At 48.7% G+C, this 26,463-nt stretch overlaps 1 protein-coding gene and 1 pseudogene across 1 annotated transcript in view; both read right to left on the bottom strand.

Annotated features, from left to right (window-relative positions):
* Window positions 1–892: 892 nt before the first annotated feature.
* On the bottom strand, window positions 893–1,707 carry LOC135519444 (major histocompatibility complex class I-related gene protein-like; annotated as a pseudogene).
* Window positions 1,708–17,615: 15,908 nt separating this feature from the next.
* LOC135518976 (coiled-coil domain-containing protein 80-like) overlaps window positions 17,616–26,463 on the bottom strand; it is a 48,568-nt gene continuing 39,720 nt past the window's right edge. Inside the window, 1 exon segment of the mRNA XM_064943970.1 lies at window positions 17,616–18,790. Coding sequence (XP_064800042.1) covers window positions 18,471–18,790 — 320 coding nt within the window. The 3' untranslated portion in view covers window positions 17,616–18,470.

Consider the following 26,463-nt stretch of genomic DNA (forward strand, 5'->3'; position numbering starts at 1 on the left):
CCTTGTATTCTGGTGTGAAATACAGGGTGTGATTGGTGTTTCTGGTATTCTGGTGTGAAAGACAGGATGTGATTGGTGTTCCTGGTGTTCTGGTGTGGAATACAGGGTGTGATTGGTGTTCCTGGTGTTCTGGTGTGAAAGACAGAGTGTGATTGGAGTTCCTGGTATTCTAGTGTGAAAGACAGGGTGTGATTGGTGATCCTGGTATTCTGGTGTGAAAGACAGGGTGTGATTGGTGTTCCTGGTATTATGGTGTGAAAGACAGGGTGTGATTGGTGTTCCTGGTATTCTGGTGTGAAAGACAGGGTGTGATTGGTGTTCCTGGTATTCTGGTGTGAAAGACAGGGTGTGATTGGTGTTCCTGGTATTCTGGTGTGAAAGACAGGATGTGATTGGTGTTCCTGGTATTCTGGTGTGAAATACAGGGTGTGATTGGTGTTCCTGGTATTCTGGTGTGAAAGACAGGGTGTGATTGGTGTTCCTGGTATTCTAGTGTGAAAGACAGGGTGTGATTGGTGTTCCTGGTATTCTGGTGTGAAAGACAGGGTGTGATTGGTGTTCCTGGTATTCTGGTGTGAAAGACAGGGTGTGATTGGTGTTCCTGGTATTTTTTATTTTGCTTCCAGGTCAGATTTCCCTCTGCTCATTGCTAATTAACTAAACTCTAATGATCTATTTGTATCATGAATTTTAATAGAACATTTATTTTACATATTACAAACAAATCAGTGTCATAGCAATGAGAGTACACGTTTTTGGAACGTTAATGCACTACTGTATCATAAAAAACATAGACTTCTATTTATTAGGCTACTGTACATATTGTCGATGAGCTTGAATTGAGAAAGTCACTGCATGAGCGGCAGCAGTAAATATAGCAGGTCTCAGAATGTTAAGACAGGCTAATGTGCTCGGCCACTTGGGCATCAACAGGGTTAGAGAGCTGTGACAATGTCTGGGAGCTAGCCTCTCTTCTCCTCCTTAGGCAAACGGAAATGCAAATTAGAATAGTTATGGACACCATTATCAGTAGAGCTGACAGGATAGACAGATCTGTCTGCTCCAGACTCAGGTACCCAGCTGACATCCAGCTTGTTGTCCAGACTGAGGTGGGAGGCAGTGCAGGTGTAGTTGCTTCTCTCTCAGTTCCTCTGTACTGACCTCCAGACTCTTCCTCAGCTGGTACGTGCCGTCTCCATTGGGCACAGCTGCCCCCTATTCAAAGCCTGTTCTGCTATTGGCTGCCCGTCTCTCAGCAGGGTCAGGTTGATGTGGCGGGGATAGAAACCAAATGCCAGACTGCTGGACCCGTCCAGACATGGTTTCTGGATGAGTCTGACTCTGCATTATACATTTCTTCTATTTCTCCAAGAACGTTTTTAAAGTGTCCATGCAAATGTTCAGGTAAGTGGTCTGATAAAGCCCTTTTACATATGTTTGATGCACCTTACTCCATGGCGACAGGAGATTTCCAGAATTCTATGAATAATGTGTCATGTTGGAATATATTGCTAAATCTGCATCAATTCCATTGAAACTGTCCCTAGATATGATAAGTGCCGGTTCTCCATTGTCCGACATCTCACACCCAGCCAGCCTCTGTTGAACATGAATACCTTTGGTGGAATTGAAGCGCTTCAGCTCTGATGATCTCGCTTTCAGGCTCTGTGTGTAGTTAACCACCCCTCTATGCCCATTCATCACCATTTTACCTGTTGTTGTTGTTTTAGCTGATTAGCTGTTGTTGTCTTACCTGTTGTTGTCTTAGCTAGCTCTCCCAATCAACACCTGTGATTACTTTTGTCCGTGTCAAATCGGAGGGCATGTTGTTCGGACCTCTGGCAGTCTCTATGAGGGTACCACAGGGTTCAATTCTCGGGCCGACTCTTTTCTCTGTATATATCAATGATGTTGCTCTTGCTGCGGGCGATTCCCTGATCCACCTCTATGCAGACAACACCATTCTGTATACTTCTGGCCCTTCCTTGGACAATGTGCTAACTAACATCCAAACAAGCTTCAATGCCATACGACACAACTTCTGTGGCCTCCAACTGCTCTTAAACACTAATAAAACCAAATGCATGCTTTTCAACCATTCGCTGCCGGCACCCGCCTCACAACCCTGGACGGTTCCGACCTAGAATATGTGGACCACTATAAATACCTAGGTGTCTGGTTAGACTGTAAAACTCTCCTTCCAGACTCATATTAAGCATCTCCAATCCAAAATCAAATCTAGAATCGTCTTTCTATTTCGCAACAAAGCCTCCTTCACTCACGCCGCCAAACTTACCCTAGTAAAACTGACTATCCTACCGATCCTTGACTTTGGCGATGTCATCTACAAAATAGCTTCCAATACTCTACCAGCAAACTGGATGCAGTCGATCACAGTGCCATCCGTTTTGTTACCAACTCACCTTATACCACCCACCACTGCGACCTGTATGCTCGGCTGGCCCTCGCTACAACTTTAAACATCAGCTATCTGATCGCTGCAGCTGTACCTAGTCCATCTGTAAAGAGAGTCCATCTGTTTATTTACTTTTCTGCTCTTTTGCACACCAGTATCTCTACTTGCACATCATCATCTGCTCATTTATCACTCCAGCGTTAATCTGCTAAATTGTAATTATTCGCTCCTACGGCCTAATTATTGCCTACCTCCTCATGCCTTTTGCAAACGATGTATATAGACTTTGTTTTTTTCTACTGTTTCATTGAATTGTTTATTGTATTATTGGCTTGTTTATTGTTTACTCCATGTGTAACTCTGTGTTGTTGTCTGTGTCACTCTGCTTTGCTTTATCTTGGCCAGGTCGCAGTTGTAAATGAGAACTTGTTCTCAACTAGCCTACCTGGTTAAATAAATATATATATATTTTTTTTAAATTAAAACTGAAGGACATGGCCCCAAATATAAAATCTATGTGATAAGCTTCTTCAACCTCTGTTTCCTCAGAGGCATTATATCCCTTGTGGATATAGCGTTTAATGTTGGAGTCAAAGTAACCAACTTAAAAAAAAAAATGTTTACCTTTATATAACTAGGCAAGTCAGTTAAGAACAAATTCTTATTTTCAGCGGGTTAACTGCCTTGTTTAGGGGCAGAAGGACAGATTTGTACCTTGTCAGCTGGGGGATTTGAAATTGGAACTTTTGGTTAGTAGTCCAATGCTCTAACCACTAGGCTACGCTGCCATCACAATGTGAATGTCATCCAGCATCGACACAACAGTAAAAACCGGGAAAGTGTCTCCTGAGATATATGTTGCATACAGAGATCCTGAACCTGAGAGGGTGAAAACAAGATCAGGGAATATTTTCACAATGGTTATGTCTGTAAATCCCGTAGTATAGCCAATAGTCTACTGTATATAGGCTGTACTACAAGAACGTTGCTGATAGTTGCTGATAGTTTTGGCTGCACTTTTGACTAGTGACATTTGACCCTGTCGTTTCCCTTCCCTGCTGTTATTTATGTTGTGAATATTGATCCTAGCAGACGATTTATAATTACATTTGATATACACCAGGGTATAAAACATCCATTTTACCTGCGTTTACAATGGTGTAAATTGAAATAACTAACAAAAAGACACACAGTTTGCCCATGGTTTTGAAAGTGCTCACTACTTTTTCAGTACCCTCGCTTCAAGGCTCTCAAATAAGAGCTTTCACTTTCTTGGTGAACAGCCTCTGATGACCTTTGACCTATCTGCAATGTAAACAGTTTCTCAAACACAGCAAGGGATTTTAAAGATAGATACATTTTTTATTGAAGATAGAAAGGTTTTCTGTCTGCTGGTTACGCCACGTAGTGTAATCAGGATGCTGTCTCATTTAGCAAAAACTCTCCTGTCTCAGCCAAGATGGTGCCGACAGACACGGTCGCCCTGTGGCTTCTAGCCATCTTTGCATTATTTTATATCAAATCAAATCAAATTGTATTTGTCACATGCACTGAACACAACAGATGTAGCCCTTACAATGAAATGCTTACTTACCATATTAACCAACAATGGAGTTTTAAGAAAATAGATTTTAAGAAAATATTTACAAAATAAACTCGAGTAAAAACAAAGTACACAAGAAAATAACAATAACGAGGCTATACACTGAATAATCCTGAATTTAAAATAGATTCAATTGAGATTTTGTGAAAAGCTGAAATGTTTTGAGTCAATAAGTGTTCAGCCCCTTTGTTATGGCAAACATAAAGAACTTCAGGAGTAAGAATGTGCTTAACAAGTCACATAATATGTAGCATGGACTCACTCTGTGTGCAATAATAGTGTTTAACATGTTTTTTTTAATGACTACTTCATCTCTGTACCCCAATACATATAATTATATGTAAGGTCACTCAGTCGAGCAGTGAATGTCAAACACAGATTCAACCACAAAGACCAGGGAGGTTTTCCAAATCCTCGTAAAGAAGGGCACCTGTTGGTAGATGGGTAAAAAGGCAGACATTAAATATCCCTTTCATCATGGTGAAGTTATTAATTACAGTTTGGATGGTGTATCAATACACCCAGTCACTACAAAGATAAAGGCATCCTTTCTAATTCAGTTGCTGGAGAGAAAGGAAACCGCTCAGGGATTTCACCATGAGGCCAATGATGACTTTTAAACAGTTACAGAGTGTAATAGCTGTGATTTGAGAAAACTGAGGATGGATCAGCTACATTGTAGTTACTTCACAATGCTAGCTTAATTGACAGAGTGAAAAGAAGGAAGCCTGTACAGAATAAACATATTCCAAAACATGCATCTTGTTTGCAACAAGGAACTAAAGTAATACTGCAAAAAATGTGGCAAATAAGTATAATAATAATATAGTATATATAGTATAGTAATAACTTTATGTCCTGAATACTAAGCATTATGTTTGGGGCCAATCCAACACACACATCACTGAGTACCACTCTTCATATTTTCAAGCATGGTGGTGGCTTCGTCATACTATGGGTATGCTTGTCATCGACAATGACTAGGGAGATTTTTTTTAACTAAAATTAAACAGAATGGTTCTATTTATTTTAATTTTATTTAACCTTTATTTAACCAGGATGGGCTCATTGAGATTAAAATATATTTTTCAAGAGCGCCCTGACCAAGATAGGCAGCACCAAGTCATTACAAAAAAGTACAGACAGACAACATGAAAAACTACAAGTAATCTAGTAAAAACCATTGAATTCACAAGAGTATAAAACAGCAAATTAAAAATATTGACAGGTCAGGGAATCAGCCTCAAAATCCTTCATCAGTTATTTAAAAACACCAATCGGGACAAGTTCTTCCAGTTTAAAAGTATTTTGTAAGGTGTTCCAAGAGTTCAGACATTTGGAATAGTTAGCAGGATAAAGTCCAGCGAACGAAGAGAGTACCCACCACATTTCTGAACAATAAAAATGCACAAATAAAAAGGTAGTAAACCCAAAATGGCTTTGTAAATAAAATTATACCAGTGACTGAGCCTCCAAGTGACTAGAGAAGGCCAGCCAACCCTGGTATACAAAGTGCAGTGGTGAGTAAGGGTTTTGCAGTTTAAAATAAATCTCAAAGTGCCATGGTAAAGAGCTAAGCACAGGCAAAATCCTAGAGGAAATCCTGCTGTAGTTTGCTTTCCAACAGACACTTGGGAGAAAAATTCACCTTTCAGCAAGACAATACCTAAATCACAAGGCCAAATATACACTGTGGCCGAGTTACAATTTTGACTTAAATCAACTTGAAAATCTAATGCAAGACATAAAAAAAGCTGTATACAAATGATAAGAAATTATCTTGAAAAAGCTTGAAGATTCTTTAAAAGAATAATGTGCAAAGATTGTACAATCCAGGTGTCCTTGAGTTCTTTAGTACCGGATCGAATCCTCCTTTGCCTCCATAACAGCATGAATTATTCGGGGCATTCTACAAGGTGCCTGAAACGTTCCACGGCATCACGCAGTTGCTGCAGATTGGACGGTGGTATATTCATGCTGTGACCAGCCCGTTCCATGTCATCCCATCGTTGCTCTATTCGGTTGAGGTCGAGGGACTGACCAGGCCACTCAAGTAAACTGAACTCACTGTCATGTTCCAGGCAATGTTTTCCCACTCCTCAGTTGTCCCGTGTTGGTGATGCCCACTGGAGACGTTTATTCTTGTTTTTAGCTGATCGGAGTGGAACCCGGTGTGGTCGTCTGCTGCATCCGTGACAAGGATCGTCAAGATGTGCGTTTGGAGACGCCGTTCTGCACAACAAATCAAATCAAATCAAATGTATTTATATAGCCCTTCGTACATCAGCTGATATCTCAAAGTGCTGTACAGAAACCCAGCCTAAAACCCCAAACAGCAAGCAATGCAGGTGTAGAAGCACGGTGGTTAGGAAAAACTCCCTAGAAAGGCCAAAACCTAGGAAGAAACCTAGAGAGGAACCAGGCTATGTGGGGTGGCCAGTCCTCTTCTGGCTGTGCCGGGTAGAGATTATAACAGAACATGGCCAAGATGTTCAAATGTTCATAAATGACCAGCATGGTCGAATAATAATAAGGCAGAACAGTTGAAATTGGAGCAGCTGCACGGCCAGGTGGACTGTGGACAGCAAGGAGTCATCATGTCAGGTAGTCCTGGGGCATGGTCCTAGGGCTCAGGTCCTCCGAGAGAGAGAAAGAGAGAGAGAAGGAGAGAATTAGAGAACGCACACTTCGATTCACACAGGACACCGAATTGGACAGGAGAAGTACTCCAGATATAACAAACTGACCCCGGCCCCCCAACAAATAAACTACTGCAGCATAAATACTGGAGGCTGAGACAGGAGGGGTCAGGAGACACTGTGGCCCCATCCGAGGACACCCCCGGACAGGGCCAAACAGGAAGGATATAACCCCACCCACTTTGCCAAAGCACAGCCCCCACACCACTAGAGGGATATCTTCAACCACCAACTTACCATCCTGAGACAAATCTGAGTATAGCCCACAAAGATCTCTGTCATGGCACAACCCAAGGGGGGGCGCCAACCCAGACAGGATGACCACAGCAGTGAATCAACCCACTCAGGTGTCGCACCCCTTCCAGGGACGGCATGAGAGAGCCCCAGTAAGCCAGTGACTCAGCCACTGTAATAGGGTTAGAGGCAGAGAATCCCAGTGGAAAGAGGGGAACCGGCCAGGCAGAGACAGCAAGGGCGGTTCGTTGCTCCAGAGCCTTTCCGTTCACCTTCCCACTCCTGGGCCAGACTACACTCAATCATATGACCCACTGAAGAGATGAGTCTTCAGTAAAGACTTAAAGGTTGAGACCGAGTTTGCGTCTCTGACATGGGTAGGCAGACCGTTCCATAAAAATGGAACAACACTGTTGTACTGCACCGTTATTTGTCTGTTTGTGGCCCTCCTGTTAGCTTGCACGGTTCTTGCCATTCTCCTTCGACCTCGCTCATCAACAAGCTGTTTTAGCCCACAGGACTGCCGCTGACAGGATGTTTTTCACTTGTCGCACCATTCGCACCAAACCCTAGGCACCACCTTGCATGAAATACCCAGGAGGGTGGCCATTTCTGACATATTGGATCCGGTGCGTCTGGCACCGACGATCAAACCTGAAAGTCTCTTAGGTCACTCGTTTTTCCCATTGTAACGTTCAATCAAACAGTAACTGAATGCCTTGATTCCCGTCTGCCTGCTTTATATAGCAAGCCATGGCCACGTTACTCACTGTCTGCAGTGTGTGGGGGGGGGGGGGGAGATTATTAAACCGTCAGGGCTGTTTGCATTTCAAATTATGGAAATAATGGAGGTGTTAATTGATTTACCTGCACAAAATCAGAGAACAATTCACACAGACCTGATAGCTGGATTCTGGTTACAGAGTCTTGGAAAATGGAGCATGACTTGGTCTTTAGGTGAGTATTATTTGACCTTGTTTTTTTACCACCTTCCCCTGTCAGATACACAAACAAAGCAAGCAAAAAGAAGCAGGTACTGTAAATGAGTGGGATTTCAGTCTGTGTACGAAAGGCATATGACTGACAGCAAAATAACAGCAACATACTTTTTTATTTGGCACAGAATGTAAATTCTTTCCTCAAGGAACTACGTGCTGGATAATATAGGAACTAAGGGGCTGAGTCCTATAGGAACTAAGAGCTGAAAATTATAGGAATTAAGGCTGAATCCAAAAGTAACTAAAGGCTGAATCCAAAAGTAACTAAAGGCTGAATCCAAAAGTAACTAAAGGCTGAATCCAATGGGAACTAAAGGCTGAATCCAAAAGTAACTAAAGGCTGAATCCAAAAGTAACTAAAGGCTGAATCCAATGGGAACTAAAGGCTGAATCCAAAAGTAACTAAAGGCTGAATCCAATGGGAACTAAAGGCTGAATCCAAAAGTAACTAAAGGCTGAATCCAATGGGAACTAAAGGCTGAATCCAAAAGTAACTAAAGGCTGAATCCAAAAGTAACTAAAGGCTGAATCCAATGGGAACTAAGGTCTGAATGCTATAGGAATCCAATAGGAACTAAGAGCTGAATAACATAGGAACTAAGGGCTGAATAATATAGGAACTAAGGGCTGAATAATATAGGAACTAAGGGCTGGATCCAAAAGGAACTAAGGGCTGAATAATATAGGAACTAAGGGCTGAATAATATAGGAACTAAGGGCTGAATAATATAGGAACTAAGGGCTGGATCCAAAAGGAACTAAGGGCTGAATAATATAGGAACTAAGGGCTGAATAATATAGGAACTAAGGGCTGAATAATATAGGAACTAAGGGCTGAATAATATAGGAACTAAGGGCTGAATAATATAGGAACTAAGGGCTGAATAATATAGGAACTAAGGGCTGAATAATATAGGAACTAAGGGCTGAATAATATAGGAACTAAGGGCTGAATCCAATAGGAACTAAGGGCTGAATCCAATAGGAACTAAGGGCTGAATCCAATAGGAACAAAGGAATGAATCCAATAGGAACTAAGGGCTGAATCCAATAGGAACTAAGGGCTGAATCCAATAGGAACTAAGTATTGAATCCTAATCTGAGAAACATAATTCATACTTTAGCTCATATTTTCTATTGACATCAATGCATGATGTATGTGCTGGTTTGGTTTAAAGTGTATGTGCCTGATGCTTGGATGTGTGTGAAACTCATGAAGACCACATATTTGGTCAGTGCTTGTGTGTGTCCCTTTCCACTGTATTGGCGATCCTTCTAGGAAAGTGTCCATCACTTAAAGTCACAGCTGCAGGTGTGTGTATGCACGTGACTGAGGTGTGGGCACAAACTCTAATAGAGGATTGGGGAGCAGACAGAGAGGGCAGGGGGACTGACTTTGAAACAGACAACTAGAAACATGTAAAGACGTTGTTTTAGTTTAACCTGTGTGGTCCATTATACATATATATATGTAGTCCTAGTCCCAGGCACTGCAGCGATATAGTAGTATTTCTTCCTGTCTAAGGGCTTCTCTGCTTTGGAAGCAGGAGACGTTGAGCCCCTTTCCAAGGAATTAAGTCTCATGTCTGAGGTTGAAACTCCAGGTATGAGTGGTCCGTCTGTTCTAGATGGCAGGAAACGTAGATCTGACAAGAAGAGTCCCCTCTGTGCTTTATCACAGGACACAGACAGAAGACACACACACACACGCACGCACACACGCACACACGCACACACGCACGCACACATTGCATGCTCAAACAGAATATGGCACACAGACTTGCACGTACACACTCACACACACTCTCTTTCACACACACAAACACACACGCACAAAACAAGTACCAACCAGGGCATTGCTCCTGTTGTTCCCTTGTTAATTGAAACCACATGTTTACTGCTAGACACTCCCAGTGAAGTAATTCCCATCACACATGTTACAATGCACTGGAGATGGCCCTCTTGTTATGATATTTAATCAGAACTGTTCCTGACCTCAAACTCAAGAGAACATTTGATTCTTTACTGTGCACCATGGGTGTCCCACAGACGATTCTCCAGAACAATTCCAGATAAGCCTGGTCCTGTTCATTAATCCGCAGGGACTGACAGTTCAATAACCCATGCACAACAATGGTCAGGAAGACTCTGATCAGCTAGACAAAAATGAAGACTCTGATCAGCTAGACAAACAGGAAGACTGATCAGTTAGACAAACAGGAAGACTGATCAGTTAGACAAACAGGAAGACTGATCAGTTAGACAAACAGGAAGACTGATCAGCTAGACAAACAGGAAGACTGATCAGTTAGACAAACAGGAAGACTGATCAGTTAGACAAACAGGAAGACTGATCAGCTAGACAAACAGGAAGACTGATCAGCTAGACAAACAGGAAGACTGATCAGTTAGACAAACAGGAAGACTGATCAGCTAGACAAACAGGAAGACTGATCAGCTAGACAAACAGGAAGACTGATCAGTTAGACAAACAGGAAGACTGATCAGTTAGACAAACAGGAAGACTGATCAGCGAGACAAACAGGAAGACCCTGATCAGCTAGACAAACAGGAAGACTCTGATCAGCTAGACAAACAGGAAGACTGATCAGCTAGACAAACATGAAGACTGATCAGTTAGACAAACAGGAAGACTGATCAGTTAGACAAACAGGAAGACTGATCAGTTAGACAAACAGGAAGACTGATCAGTTAGACAAACAGGAAGACTGATCAGTTAGACAAACAGGAAGACCCTGATCAGCGAGACAAACAGGAAGACCCTGATCAGCGAGACAAACAGGAAGCCGCTGGTCAGCTAGACAAACAGGAAGCCTCAAAAGAGAGGTGCTAGCATTAGCTCCTGTCAGGACAACACTAGTTACTGTATATAGGTCATGGGACAAACATGAAGTGGTTACTTGATAGTAACCGGAAGGTTGCGAGACAAACAGCTGAAAGACTGATCAGTTAGACAAACAGGAAGTTACTGATCAGTTAGAAAATAAGGTTCTTAACTGACTTGAAATAAAGTTAAATAAATACCCTAGTGGTTAGAGCATTGGGCCAATAACCAAAAGGTTGCGAGATCAAATCACCAAGCTGATAAAGTAAAAATCTTGTATTCTGCACCTGAACAAGGCAATTAACCCAGTGTTCATAGGCCATCATTGTAAATAAGAATTTGTTCTTAACTGACTTATCTAGTTAAAAAAGGTTAAAACAATATCCTGTGGCTTAAGGGAGGAGAAGAATAGTTCAACCTTATCTGTGACTAAGATGTTGTTGATTGGGAGGTGGATGAGTTAAATGTGGCTACTGTTGAGGCCTAAATGTAAACGTCTGTGTCGTGAATAACATTGGTGAGAGAAAAAATAGTGGAATCTGCAGTTCACCTTCAAAATTAATGTCCCCCCATTAATGGATAAATATAGTGAAAACATGCCACAATTGGACAAGATAATGCTAAACAAGATTAGAATGGTGTTATATACAGCACCAGTCAAAGGTTTGGACACACCTACTCATTCAATGGTCTTTCTTTATTTTATTATGTTTTACATTGTAGAAACATTGTCAAGACCATGCAAAGCTGTCATCAAGACAAAGGGTGGCTACTTTGAAGAATCTAAGATCTAAAGTATATATATTTTGATTTGTTGAACACTTTTTTGGTTACTACATGGTTCCATATGTGTTATTTCATAGTTTTGATGTCTTCACTATTATTCCGCAATGTATAAAATAGTAAAATAAAGAAAAACGCTTGAATTAGTAGGTGTGTCCAAACGTTTGACTGGTACTGTGAGCCCGCAACATTACAATTTGAACCAAATACTTTCCCTCATTCAATTAACCAGGGATGAAATGGCTAAGGTGGCCGACTTCAAAGAAAGGTAGCTAACTAAGACATTTTTATCTATTTGTAAGGCTAAAATATTACATTTTCAGATCTTGACAGCATAGCAGTTACTTGTCAATTAGCCTATTCAAATATATATTTTTTACGTTGTCAGAAGTACGTTACATTGCCATTGAATGACCAAAAATGTGCTATAACTGGGCAAATAACTAACTAGCAACGAATATCAACAAATGTGCACACTTGCTTTGATCTCACAAACGTATCTAACAACTGCGTGATTGATAGACTGCGTCGTGACTGGCAATGCAAGCCTAGAATAAGTCTACTGTGATGAGCTCTGCAGAGATTGGGAAGACAGATGCATCTTATCCAAAGGACACACTAATGTAATTCTAATTGGAGTAGCCCAATTGTTTGATATTGTGATTTTTGCCTGATTTTGTCTCACTTTTGAATCTATAATCTGCTTGTAGGACAATTTGTTTTACTTGCCCCCGAACAAGTGTTAATGTTGAGTCCTGCTGTATCTGATAACCCAAAGAGGGAAAACACACCAGAGCAACGAACGGACGAGTGTACTTAAAAACAGCGGGTGGCCATCCTATTGCCTTTGACCACAGAACATTGGCCGTCAATTTCAGGTTCATTTCCTGTCGATTCTACATGTTACATTTTCGCCGTTCGTTGACTCCCAGGAGGTAACTGCTGACAAGCCGTGGCAACACACTGCTTTAAGACATTTGTGTTGCTGGTGTGTTTCCTCTCTGCGTCCCCTGTGTTTTGTGTTGTTTATGAGGAGGAGTTGGAGACCCTGACCAAGCCCAACACAGAGAGCGAATCAAAGGAGGAGGATCTCTAGCCACCCATTATGACATCATAATGGCTCAACCCTGTGATGTCATAAGAAATCCACTTTGCACTGTTGGCCGAACACTTATCTTCTGATGGTCAAACATAAACATGGTTCCAATGTGTTATTTCATAGTTTTCACACAGACCATGCAGTAACCTCACACAGACCATATTCCACAGACCATGTAACCTCAAAATACAGTAAAATAAAGTAAAACAGCAGACCATACAGAATAACCTCACACAGACCATACAGGTAAGTAACCTCAACAGACCATACAGTAACCTCACACAGACCATGCAGTAACCTCAGACCATACAGTAAGCTCACACAGACCATACAGTTTGAACCAAATACTTTCCCTCAGATTCAAAAAGCCCTTAGCATCCTGGGATGTATCACCGCCTGGCTAAGGTGCTCCGTCCGTAAGGCTCTCCAGAAGTGAGGTAGCACAACGCATCACCGACAAACTTTCCAGGACACCTACTACCCGATGTTACAGGAAGGCCATAAAGATCATCAAGGACAACAACCACCCGACCATTTTCACCCCGATCATCCAGAAGCGAGGTTACAGATGCATCAAAGCTGGGACCAAACTGAAAAACAGCTTCTTCTCAAGGCCATCAGACTGTTAAACAGCCACCACTAACATTGAGTGGCTGCTGCCAACACACTGACTCAACTCCAGCCACTTTAATAATGGGAATTGATGGGAAATTATGTAAAATATATCACTAGCCACTGTAAACAATGCTACCTAATATAATGTTTACATACCCTACATTATTCATCTCATATGTATACGTATATACTGTACTCTATATCATCTACTGCATCTTTATGTAATACATGTATCACTAGCCACTTTAACTATGCCACTTTGTTTATACTCATCTCATATGTATGTACTGTACTCGATAATCTACTGTATCTTGCCTATGCTGCTCTGTGACTCAATTCAAGCCTTTATGTAATAAGTCTTACACTTGTGTATAAGACAGTAGTTTTGGAAGAGTTAGATTACTTGGGTTATTACTGAATTGTCATCTTAAGCAAAGGATTTTGCTACACTATTAACATCTTTTAACCATGTGTATGTGACAAATACAATTTGATTTGATTTGATTTTATCCTCACACAGACCATGAGTAACCTCACACAGACCATACAGTAACCTCACACAGCAGACCATTTTGTAACCTCAACACAGACCATGCAGTAACCTCACACAGACCATACAGTAACCTCACACAGACCATACAGTAACCTCACACAGACCATACAGCAACCTCAGACAGACCATGCACGTAACCTCACACAGACCATACAGTAACCTCACACAGCAGACCATACAGTAACCTCACACAGACCATGCAGTAACCTCACACAGACCATGCAGTAACCTCACACAGACCATAGAGTAACCTCACACAGACCATAGCCTCACACAGACCAAACAGTAACCTCACACAGACCAAACAGTAACCTGGCACAGACCATACAGTAACCTCACGGTTCCATTTCCTCACACAGACCATATTCAGTAACATGTTAGACCATACAGTAACCTCACACAGACCATACAGTAACCTTCACACAGACCATACAGTAACCTCACACAGACCATACAGTAACTGCTGACCATACAGTAACCTCACACAGACCATACACACTGACCATTTAAGACCATACAGTAACCTCACACAGACCATACAGTAACCTCAAACAGACTGGTGTCACACAGACCATACAGTAACCTCACACAGACCATACAGTAACCCACACAGACCATGCAGTTCACACAGACCATACAGTAACCTCACACAGTTACAGTAACCTGAGGAGACCATACAGTAACCTGACCATACAGTAACCCACACAGAGATGCAATCAACAGACCATACAGTATCCTCTAGCACAGACCATTAACCTGACATCATAATGGCTCACACAGACCATACAGTAACCTGTCCATACAGTAACCTCCACAGACCATGCAGTAACCTGGCACAGACCATAAGTATGACCATTTAGTAACCTCTCACAGACCATACAGGTCAAACAGCAGACCATGCAGTAACCTCACACAGACCATACAGTAACCTCACACAGACCATACAGTAACCTCACACAGCAGACCATGCAGTAACCTCACACAGACCATGCCTCACACAGACCGTACAGCAACCTCACACAGACCATGCAGTAACCTCACACAGACCATACAGTAACCTCACACAGACCATGCAGTAACCTCACACAGACCATGCAGTAACCTCACACAGACCAGCAGTAACCTCACAGACCATACAGTAACCTCACACAGCAGACCATACAGTAACCTCACACAGACCATACAGTAACCTCACACAGCAGACCATACAGTAACCTCACACAGACCATGCAGTAACCTCACACAGCAGACCATACAGTAACCTCACACAGACCATACAGTAACCTCACACAGACCATGCAGTAACCTCACACAGACCATGCAGTAACCTCACACAGACCATACAGTAACCTCACACAGACCATACAGTAACCTCACACAGCAGACCATACTGTAACCTCACACAGACCATACAGTAACCTCACACAGACCATACAGTAACCTCACACAGACCATACAGTCACCAAAAGCCCTCACAAACTTCTAAAGATGCACAATCGAGAGCATCCTGCCGGGCTGTATCACCGCCTGGTAAGGCAACTGCTCCGTCCACAACCGTAAGGCTCTCCAGAGGGTAGTGAGGTCTACACAACGTATCACCGGGGTCAAACTACCTGCCCTCCAGGACACCTACTCCACCCGATGTTACAGGAAGGCCATAAAGATCATCAAGGACAACAACCACCCGAGCCACTGCCTGTTCACCCCGCTATCATCCAGAAGGCGAGGTCAGTACAGATGCATCAAAGCTGGGACCGAGAGACTGAAAAACAGCTTCTATCTCAAGGCCATCAGACTGTTAAACAGCCACCACTAACATTGAGTGGCTGCTGCCAACACACTGACTCAACTCCAGCCACTTTAATAATGGGAATTGATGGGAAATTATGTAAAATATATCACTAGCCACTGTAAACAATGCTACCTAATATAATGTTTACATACCCTACATTATTCATCTCATATGTATACGTATATACTGTACTCTATATCATCCACTGCATCTTTATGTAATACATGTAGCACTAGCCACTTTAACTATGCCACTTTGTTTACGTACTCATCTCATATGTATGTACTGTACTCGATACCATCTACTGTATCTTGCCTATGCTGCTCTGTACCATCACTCATTCATATATCTTTATGTACATATTCTTTATCCCCTTACACTTGTGTATAAGACAGTAGTTTTGGAATTGTTAGTTAGATTACTTGTTGGTTATTACTGAATTGTCGGAACTAGAAGCACAAGCATTTCGCTACACTCGCATTAACATCTGCTAACCATGTGTATGTGACAAATACAATTTGATTTGATTTGATTTTATCCTCAGCACCTCAGACCATGCAGTAACCTCACACAGACCATACAGTAACCTCACACAGACCATACAGTAACCTCACACAGACCATACAGTAACCTCAACCTCAACACAGAACATACAGCAACCTCACACAGACCATACAGTAACCTCACACAGACCATACAGTAACCTCACACAGACCATGCACGACCATACAGTAACCTCACACAGACCATGCAGTAACCTCACACAGACCATACAGTAACCTCACACAGACCATACAGTAACCTCACACAGACCATACAGTAACCTCACACAGAACATACAGCAACCTCACACAGACCATACAGTAACCTCACGCAGACCATACAGTAACCTCACGCAGACCATACAGCGACCTCGTTAGGCCCATGTGATTAACTCTGGTCACAGGGGTCCATGTTACATTCAGAAAACCGTATTCGATGACATGATGGTAGAACACATAAGGTTGTGGTTTACATTACACACAGGGACCAACTGCCTTCCCTACTGGTTACAGAAACCCACAGCGATAGAAATTACAAGTGTTCAACACTCTCTTTACTCTCCTATACATACTTATTGTCCCATAGAATTGACACTTCTGCCATGTATTCACAGATAGCTTCTTGTGGAGTGGATATGAAGTGGTTATCAGTAATATCATTTTATAAATCAAATCAAACTTTGTCACAACTTTACCGAGAAATGCTGACTTGCAAGCCTTTATTAACCAACAGTACAGTTCAAGAAGAGTTTAAATAATATTTACCAAATAAACTAAAGTAACACAATAAGAATAATGAGGCTATGACTTGGGTGACTGGGGTCTCTGGTGTGTTTTACTGCACATCTTTAAGGCAATGAACACCGGGTTAATAGCATGTATTTTGTTATGATACAATGCATCATTATTCAGTTCATAATTGCTCAGTTTCTCACACAAAATAGTCTATAGTTTACCAAAAGGACACATTTTGTTTTAGTTGCTGACTGTATTTTTCCGTTCTGTTGGTCTGTATTTTTCAATCTGTATTGTTCAATCTGTATTGTTCAATTTGAACCAACAGGGGGAGGTGTAACATGATACATTTTGTATTTCTGCGCCTAAAGAACGTTTGACAAATAATACAAAGTACTGAGAAACAGTTTGTATTAAAACTCAGAGAAAAGTGTTGTCAGGAAACAAAACTTTACTTGTCATAAATATACAGTACAACAGAGACTGTCTCTCATACCACAACAGAGTATATACAGTACAACAGAGACTGTCTCTCATACCACAACAGAGTATATACAGTACAGTCTGTCTCTCATACCACAACAGAGTATATACAGTACAGTCTGTCTCTCATACCACAACAGAGTATATACAGTACAGTACAGTCTGTCTCTCATACCACAACAGAGTATATACAGTCTGTCTCTCATACCACAACAGTCTGTCTCTCATACCACAACAGAGTATATACAGTACAGTCTGTCTCTCATACCACAACAGAGTATATACAGTACAGTACAGTCTGTCTCTCATACCACAACAGAGTATATACAGTACAGCACAGTCTGTCTCTCATGCACAACAGAGTATGAATAGGAACAATATGTAACAACAGGAAAATGACAAAACACAAATGAAGTTGAAAGTTCATTGCAGAAACAGACTGTTATATAGCCACAAGTTAAAAACAGACATCCAAAACAAAACGTTTGACTCATCCTTACACTTCTATCTACAATCAGGTTCAGACTGTGAAAGTGAACATGAAATGTACTCGACCGAACACGTAAAATGTAAAACAACTGTTGATTGTAATTCTTTATATCAAAAGAGCAAGACGGATATAGAGAAGGATTAGACAGAGATTGATGACATCACTATCCAATCCTTCTTTATTTCATTCTGGAACCAGGAAGCACAGAGCTAATAACACCTAGACCATTTAACCGTCCATAAACGTCCTGAAAACAAAAACCGCCGTTCAAGAGGCGAGACAAAGGTTATACTCATGCCCTTCTCCCATTGGAAATCAACCCCTATCCCTAGGAACTTCTTAATTAATGCCTACAGATCCGAAACCAGTGGCTAAGTACAAGGAGCATGGTGTACAGCCCATCTAGACTACAACGGGGCTAGGTAGAGCCATACCTTACTGCCTTACACCTATCTGATCCATTGCAATCTACAAAGGGCCATCAAGAAGCATACATGGGATAAAGGCAAAAGAGATTGGTTTGAGATTAAGTAACACACCCCTTAGTAACCATATCATTGCTTATAGACTATTGACACCCCCTCTAGTAACCGTATCCCTGGTGATAGCCGTCCTGGTAACCGTCGTAGCCGTGGTGATGGTACCCGTAGCCTCCGTACTCGTCTTCCGGGCAGCGCATGCCCAGTGACTGCTGGATGGCCATCTCCTGCCTGCGGAGCTGCATAGAGTCCACCAGGTCGTAGATAATGGCCATGGACCACATGGGGCTCGGGTACCACGACTTGACGTTGCCGTCCTTTCCCACCAGCAGCATGGAGAAGTACTCTGGGCTGATCTGGAAGTAGTTGCGGATGTCTTTGACCAGGGTGGCCGAGAGGCCCTCACGATCCACCGTGGCACTGCCTGGAAGGAGGAGAGAGAGATGGATAGGAGTCAGTCAATATCCTTTGGTACGATTGATGTCTTTGACTGAAGAGGCAGAGAGGCATATTCGCTCCACGGCCAAGCTGCCCGTCTCAAGAGAAAGAAGTAATTAGGCCAAGCGGCCCCAGCCCCAGCTCTCTGCCCCTCTCAGCTCCACCTCTCTGCCCCAGCTCTGCCCCAGCCTGCCCCAGCCCCAGCTCTCTGCCCCAGCTCTCTGCCCCACCTCTCTGCCCCAGCTCTGCCCCAGCCCCACCTCTCTGTCCCAGCTCTGCCCCAGCCCCACCTCTCTGTCCCAGCTCTCTGCCCCACCTCTCTGCCCCAGCTCTGCCCCAGCCCCACCTCTCTGCCCCAGCTCTTTGCCCCACCTCTCTGCCCCACCTCTCTGCCCCAGCCCCAGCTCTCTGCCCCACATCTCAGCCCCAGCCCCAGCTCTCTGCCCCACCTCTCTGCCCCAGCCCCAGCTCTCTGCCCCACCTCTCTGCCCCAGCCCCAGCTCTCTGCCCCAGCCTCACCTCTCTGCCCCAGCCCCACCTCTCTGCCCCAGCTCTCTGCCCCAGCCCCACCTCTCTGCCCGAGCCCCCCAGCTCTCTGCCCCAGGTCTCTGCCCCAGCCCCACCTCCAGCCCCAGCCCCACATCTCTGCCCACCCCAGCTCTCTGCCCCAGCTCTCTGCCCCAGCTCTCTGCCCCAGCCCCACCTCTCTGCCCCAGCCCCAGCTCTCTGCCCTAGCTCTCTGCCCCAGCTCTCTGCCCCAGCCCCACCTCTCTGCCACACCTCTCTGCCCCAGCCCCACCTCTCTGTACCAGCTCTCTGCCCCAGATCTCTACCCCAGCTCCCTGCCCAAGCCCCAGCTCTCTGCCCCAGCTCTCTGCCCCAGCCCCAACTCTCTGCCCCAGCCCCACCTCTCTGCCCCAGCTCTCTGCCCCAGCTCTCTGCCCCAGCTCCCTACCCCAGCCCCAGCTCTCTGCCCCACCCCAGCTCTCTGCCCCCCCAGCTCTGCCCCAGCCCCAGCTCTCTGTCCCAGCTCTGCCCCAGCCCCACCTCTCTGTCCCAGCCCCAGCCCCACCTCTCTGCCCCAGCTCTGCCCCAGCCCCACCTCTCTGCCCCAGCTCCCCACCTCTCTGCCCCTGCCCCACCTCTCTGCCCCAGCCCCAGCTCTCTGCCCCACATCTCAGCCCCAGCCCCAGCTCTCTGCCCCAGCCTCAGCTCTCTGCCCCACCTCTCTGTCCCAGCCCCAGCTCTCTGCCCCAGCCCCACCTCTCTGCCCCAGCTCTCTGCCCCAGCCCCACCTCTCTGCCCCAGCCCCAGCTCTCTGCACCAGGTCTCTGCCCCAGCCCCACCTCTCACCTCTCTGCCCCAGCCCCACCTTTGCACCAGCTCTCTGCCCCACCTCTCTGCCCCAGCTCTGCCCCAGCCCCACCTCTCTGCCCCAGCTCTTGCCCCAGCCCCAATCTCTTCCCCACAAAGCTACCACTTCCCCAGCCCCCAAAGCTCATATGAATGCTATTTGGATGGGCAGAGAAATTAAAGGGAGGGTTTACATCTCAGCCCCAGCCCCAGCTGTCTGCCCCATGCCTGTGAGCTGTCTGCCCCACCTCTCTGTCCCAGCCCCATGCTGTCTGCCCCAGCCCCACCAACATGCCCCAGCTTCTGCCCCAGCCCCACCTCAAAAAAGTGTATCCCCAGCCCCAGCTCTAAATAAACAAGGCTGGGCTATAGCCCCACCCGAGCCCCACAGCAGGAGTTAGGGCTGAGGCTGCCCTATCACTTGGACCAGACAGCTCTGAGGTGCCCTAGGGACTCTGCCCCAGACAGCTTGCCCCAGCCCCACCTCTAGGGACTGCCCCAGCCCCAGCTTAGGGCTGAGGTTGCCCCATAGGGACTCTCTGCCCCAGCAGGAGTTAGGGCTGAGGTTGCCCTATAGGGACTTGGACCAGGGGAGACAGCAGGAGTTAGGGCTGAGGCTGGGCTATAGGGACTCTGGACCCAGCAGGAGTTCTGCCCCAGCCCCACCTTGGACCGGGGGAGACAGCCCCAGTTAGGGCTGAGGCAGGGCTATAGGGACTTGGACCGGGGAGACAGCTTAGGGCTGAGGCTGCCCCAGGGACTCTGGACCCAGCCCCAGGAGTCTGAGGTGCCCCAGCTCTCTGCCCCAGCCCCAGGAGTTAGGGCTGAGGTTGGGCTACTGTGACTTGGACCAGACCCACCTTAGGGCTGAGGCTGCCCCAGCCCAAGGACTGGGGGAGACAGCCCCAGGGCTCTGGGCTATAGGGACCCCGGGGGAGACCCCAGGAGTTAGCCCCAGGCTCTCAAGGACCCCAGCCCCAGCTCTCTGCCCCACCTGGACTGGGGGAGCCTTAGGGCTGAGGCTGGGCTATAGGGACCCCCAGACAGCAGGAGTTAGGGCCCCAGGCTGGGCTCTGCCCCAGCCCCAGCTCTGAGGTTGGGCCACCTCTCCGGGGAAGCCCCAGGAGTTCAGGGCCCAGCCCCAGCTCTGTGACTTGGACCCAGCAGGAGTTAGGGCTGAGGTTGGGCTATAGGGACCTGGACCGGGGAGCTTAGGGCTGAGGTTGCCCCAGGGACTTGGACCAGCCAGCAGGAGTTAGGGCCCCAGGCTCTCTGGACCTGGACCGGGGGAGCTCCAGGAGTTAGGGCTGAGGTTGCCCCATAGGGACAAGGACCGGGGAAGCAGCAGGAGTTCTGGCTGAGGTTGGGCTATAGGGCCTGGACCGGGGGAAGCAGCAGGAGTTAGGGCTGAGGTTGGGCCCAGGGACTTGGACCAGCCCCAGGAGTTAGGGCTGAGCTCTCTGCCCCGGGGGAGACAGCAGGAGTTAGGGCTGAGGTTGGGCTATAGGGACAACTCTCCCCAGCCCCAGTTAGGGCTGAGCTGGGCTAGGAACCAGCCCCTGAGGCTGGGCTATAGGGACTCCGGGGGAAGCAGCAGGAGTTAGGCTACCCCAGGGGGAGACAGCAGGAGTTAGGGCTGAGGCTGGGCTATAGGGACCTGGACCGGGGGAGACAGCCCCAGTTAGCTGAGGTTGGGCTATAGGGACCCCAGACCCAGGAGTCTCTGCCCCATAGGGACAAGGACTGGGGGAGCCCCAGGAGTTAGGGCTGAGGTTGGGCTATAGGGACTGCCCAGCTTAGGGCTGAGGCCCATAGGGACTCCCTGGACCAGACCCAGGAGTTAGGGCTGCGGCTGGGCTATAGGGACTGGACCAGTCCCAGGAGTTAGCCCCAGGCTGGGCTGGGACCCAAGGACTCTGCCCCAGCCCCAGCTCTCTGGCCCACATCTGGGGGAGACAGCCCCAGCTCTGAGGCTGGGCTATAGGGACAAGGACTGGGGGAGACCCAGGAGTTAGGGCTGGGGCTGCCCCACCTCTTGGACCCAGCCTCAGCTCTCTGGGCCCAGGGACAAGGACTGGGGGAGACAGCCCAGCTAGGCCTGGGGCCCAGCTATAGTGACCTGCCCCAGACAGCCCACCTTAGGGCTGAGCCCCAGGGACTTGGACCCAGCAGCTCTGCCCCAGCCCCAGCCTCTCTGCCCCAGACAGCAGGAGTTAGCCCCAGCTGGGCTATAGGGACCACCTCTTGCCCCAGCCCCAGCTGAGGCCCCATAGGGACTTGGACCGGGGGAGACAGCAGGAGTTAGGGCCCCAGCCCCAGTCAGCCCCAGCCCCAGGCTGGGCTATAGGGACAAGGACTGGGGGAAGCCCAGGAGTTAGGGCTGCCCCACCTGGGCTATAGCCCCAGCCTGGGGGAGACCAGGAGTTAGGGCTGAGGCTGGACTGCCCCACACTCAGGGCTGGGGCTGGGCTATAGGGACAAGGACTGGGGGAAGCAGCAGGAGTTAGGGCTGAGGCTGGGCTCTGTCCCAGCCCCAGCTCTCTGGACTGGGGAGACAGCAGGAGTTAGGGCTGAGGCTGGACCCACCTCTCTGGGAGACAGCAGGAGTTCTGCCCCAGGCTGGACTCTGCCCCAGCCTCAGCTCCCTGCCCCACCTGGACTCTGTCCCAGCCCCAGCTATAGGGACAAGGACTGGGGGAGACAGCAGGAGTTCTGCCCCAGGCTGGACTATAGGGCCCCAGGACTCTTAGGGCTGAGGCATAGGGACTGGGGGAGACAGCAGGCCCCAGCCTGAGCTCTCTGCCCCACCTCTCTGTCCCAGCCCCTGCTCCGGGGCCCCAGCCCCAGGAGTTAGGGCTGAGGCTGGGCCCAGGGACCTGACCGGTGGAGCCCCACAGCAGGAGTTAGGGCTGAGGTTGGGCTCTGGGACCTGGACCAACCCCAGCCCCAGTTAGGGCTGAGGTGCCCCACAGCTCAGCCCCAGCCCCAGGGCTCTTGCCCCAGGGACCTGGACCGGGGGAGACCCAGCCCCAGCTTGGACCCAGCATCTGAGGCTGGGCTATAGGGACCCCAGCAGGAGTTAGGGCTGAGGCTGGGCTGCCCCAGACCTTAGGGCTCTGGCTTGGCTATAGGGACAGGACCCAGCTCTCTGCCCCACATCTCAGGGACCCAGCCTCAGGAGTTAGGGCTGAGGCTGGGCTATAGGGACAAGGACCAGGATCAGGAGTCTGGCCCAGGGCTGAGGCTCTCTGCCCCAGCACCTCTGCCAAGGACTGGGGGAGAAGCAGCAGGAGTTACAAGCCCCAGCTGGGCTATAGGGACAGGAGCTAGGGCTGAGGCTGGGCTATAGGGACAAGGACTGGGGGAGACAGCAGGAGTTAGGGCTGAGGCTGCCCCACATCTGGGGGGCCCCAGCCAGCACCTTAGGGCTGAGGCTGGGCCCACCTCTTAGGGCTGGGGCTGGGCTATAGGGACAAGGACTGGGGGAAGCCCCACCTCTCTGCCCCAGCCCCAGCTGGGCAGGGACAAGGACTCTGGGGCTGGGCTATAGGGACAAGGACTGGGGGAGACCCAGGAGTCAGGGCTGAGGCTGGACTATAGGGACAAGGACTGGGGGAGACTCAGGAGCAGGGCTGAGGCTGGGCTATAGCCCCAAGGACCAGCTCTCTGCCCCACCTCTTGGACCATCCCCACCTCTCTGCCCCATAGGGACAAGGACTGGGGGAGACAGCAGGAGTTAGGGCTCTGGGCTATCTCTTGGACCAGCCCCAGTTAGGGCTCTTGCCCCAGGGACTTGGACCAGCCCCACAGCTCTGGGCCAAGCTGGGCTCTAGGGACAGGACCAGACCCAGGAGTTAGGCTGGGGCTCTATAGGGACCCAGCCCCAGCTCTTAGCCCTGAGGTTGGGCTATAGGGACTGGACCAGACAGCAGGAGTTCTGCCCCAGGCTGGGCTATAGGGACTTGGACCAGACCCAGGAGTTAGGGCTGAGGCTGGGCCATAGGGACCTGGACCTGGGGAGACAGCAGGAGTTAGGGCTGCCCCTGGGCCATCTTGCCCCAGGGGAGTCAGCCCCAGCTCTCTGCCCCAGGGGAGTCAGCAGGAGTTAGGGCTGAGCTGGGCTCTGCCCCAGGGGAGTCAGCAGGAGTCCCTGGGCTATAGGGACAAGGACTGGGGAGACAGCAGCCCCAGGGACTTGGACCCAGGGAGCCCTCAGGAGTTAGGGCTGAGGCTGGGCTATGGGACCCAGGGGAGTCAGCAGGAGTTAGCCTAAGCTGGGCTATAGGGACAAGGACTGGGGGAGACAGCAGGAGTTAGGGCTGGGGCTGGGCTATGCCCCAGCCCCAGGAGTTAGGGCTGAGGCTGGGCTATAGGGACTTGGACCAGCCCCACAGCTTAGGGCTGAGGTTGGGCATAGGGACCTGGACCTGCCCCAGCAGGAGTTAGGGCCCCAGCTGGGCTATAGGGACAAGGACTGGGGGAGACAGCAGGAGTTAGGGCTCTGCCCCAGCCCCACCTGGACTGCCCCAGACAGCAGGAGTTAGGGCTGAGGTTGGGCTAGCCCCAGCAGCTCTCTGCCCCACATCTTGGACCAGCCCCAGGAGTCTAGCCCTGAGGCTGGGCTATAGGGACCTGCCCGAAGCAGCAGCCCCAGGGCTGAGCTGGGCCAGCTTGGACCCAGCAGGAGTTCTGGGCTGAGGCCTCTCTATAGGGACCTGGACTGCCCAGCAGGAGTTAGGGCTGAGGCTGGGCTGGGACCTGGACCGGGGGAGCAGCAGGAGTTAGGGCTGAGGTTGGGCTCTAGGGACCCAGACAGCAGGAGTTAGGGCTGAGGCTGGGCTATAGGGACAAGGACTGGGGGAGACAGCAGGAGTTCTGAGGTTGGGCTATAGGGACTTGGACCCAGCAGGAGTTAGGGCTGAGGCTGGGCATAGGGACTTGGACCCAGACCCAGGAGTTAGGGCTGCGGCTGCTATAGGGACCCAGTCAGCAGGAGTTAGGGCTGAGGCTGGGCTATAGGGACAAGGACCAGACAGCAGGAGTTAGGGCTATGACTATAGGGACCAGGGCTGAGGCTGGGCTATGGCTGGGGAGACCCAGGAGTTAGGGCTGGGGCTGGGCTATAGGGACTTGGACCAGGGAGTCAGCAGGAAGCTAAAGCTGGGCTATAGGGACAAGGAGGGGAGACCCCAGGAGTTAGGCCTGGGGCTGGGCTATAGCTGACCTGCACCGGGGGAGACAGCAGGAGTTAGGGCTGAGGTTGGGCTAAACTTGGACCGGGGGAAGCAGCAGGAGTTATGGCTGAGGTTGGGCTATAGGGACCCCTAGACAGCAGGAGTTAGGGCTGAGGCTGGGCTATAGGGACCTGGACCGGGGGAGCAGCAGGAGTTAGGGCTGAGGCTGGGCTATAGGGACTTGGACCGGGGGAGACAGCAGGAGTTAGGGCTGAGGCTGGGCTATAGGGACAGGGGAGTCAGCAGGAGTTAGGGCTGAGGGGGCTATAGGGACAAGGACTGGGGGAGACAGCAGGAGTTAGGGCTGAGGCTGGGCTATAGGGACCTGGACTGGGGGAGACAGCAGGAGTTAGGGCTGAGGCTGGACTATAGGGACAAGGACTGGGGGAGACAGCAGGAGCTAGGGCTGGGGCTGGGCTATAGGGACAAGGACTGGGGGAGACAGCAGGAGTTAGGGCTGAGGCTGGGCTATAGGGACGTGGACTGGGGGAGACAGCAGGAGTTAGGGCTGAGGCTGGGCTACTGGGGACAAGGACTGGGGGAGACAGGACTGGGGAGGCAGGAGCTAGGGCTGAGGCTGGGCTATAGGGACTTGGACCGGGGGAGACAGCAGGGGTTAGGGCTGAGGCTGGGCTATAGGGACAAGGACTGGGGGAGACAGCAGGAGTTAGGGCTGAGGTTGGGCTATAGGGACAAGGACTGGGGGAGACAGCAGGAGTTAGGGCTGAGGCTGGGCTATAGGGACAAGGACTGGGGGAGACAGCAGGAGTTAGGGCTGAGGCTGGGCTATAGGGACCTGGACCGGGGAGACAGCAGGAGTTAGGGCTGAGGTTGGGCTATAGGGACCGGGACCGGGGGAGACAGCAGGAGTTAGGGCTGAGGTGGGCCTGACCCGGTGGAGACAGCAGGAGTTAGGGCTATAGGGACAAGGACTGGGGGAGACAGCAGGAGTTAGGGCTGAGGCTGGGCTATAGGGACCTGGACAGGGGGAGACAGCAGGAGTTAGGGCTGAGGTTGGGCTATAGGGACCTGGACCGGGGGAGACAGCAGGAGTTAGGGCTGAGGTTGGGCT

Source organism: Oncorhynchus masou, chromosome 29 (genome assembly GCF_036934945.1).
Source record: "Oncorhynchus masou masou isolate Uvic2021 chromosome 29, UVic_Omas_1.1, whole genome shotgun sequence".
Lineage (NCBI taxonomy): Eukaryota > Metazoa > Chordata > Actinopteri > Salmoniformes > Salmonidae > Oncorhynchus > Oncorhynchus masou.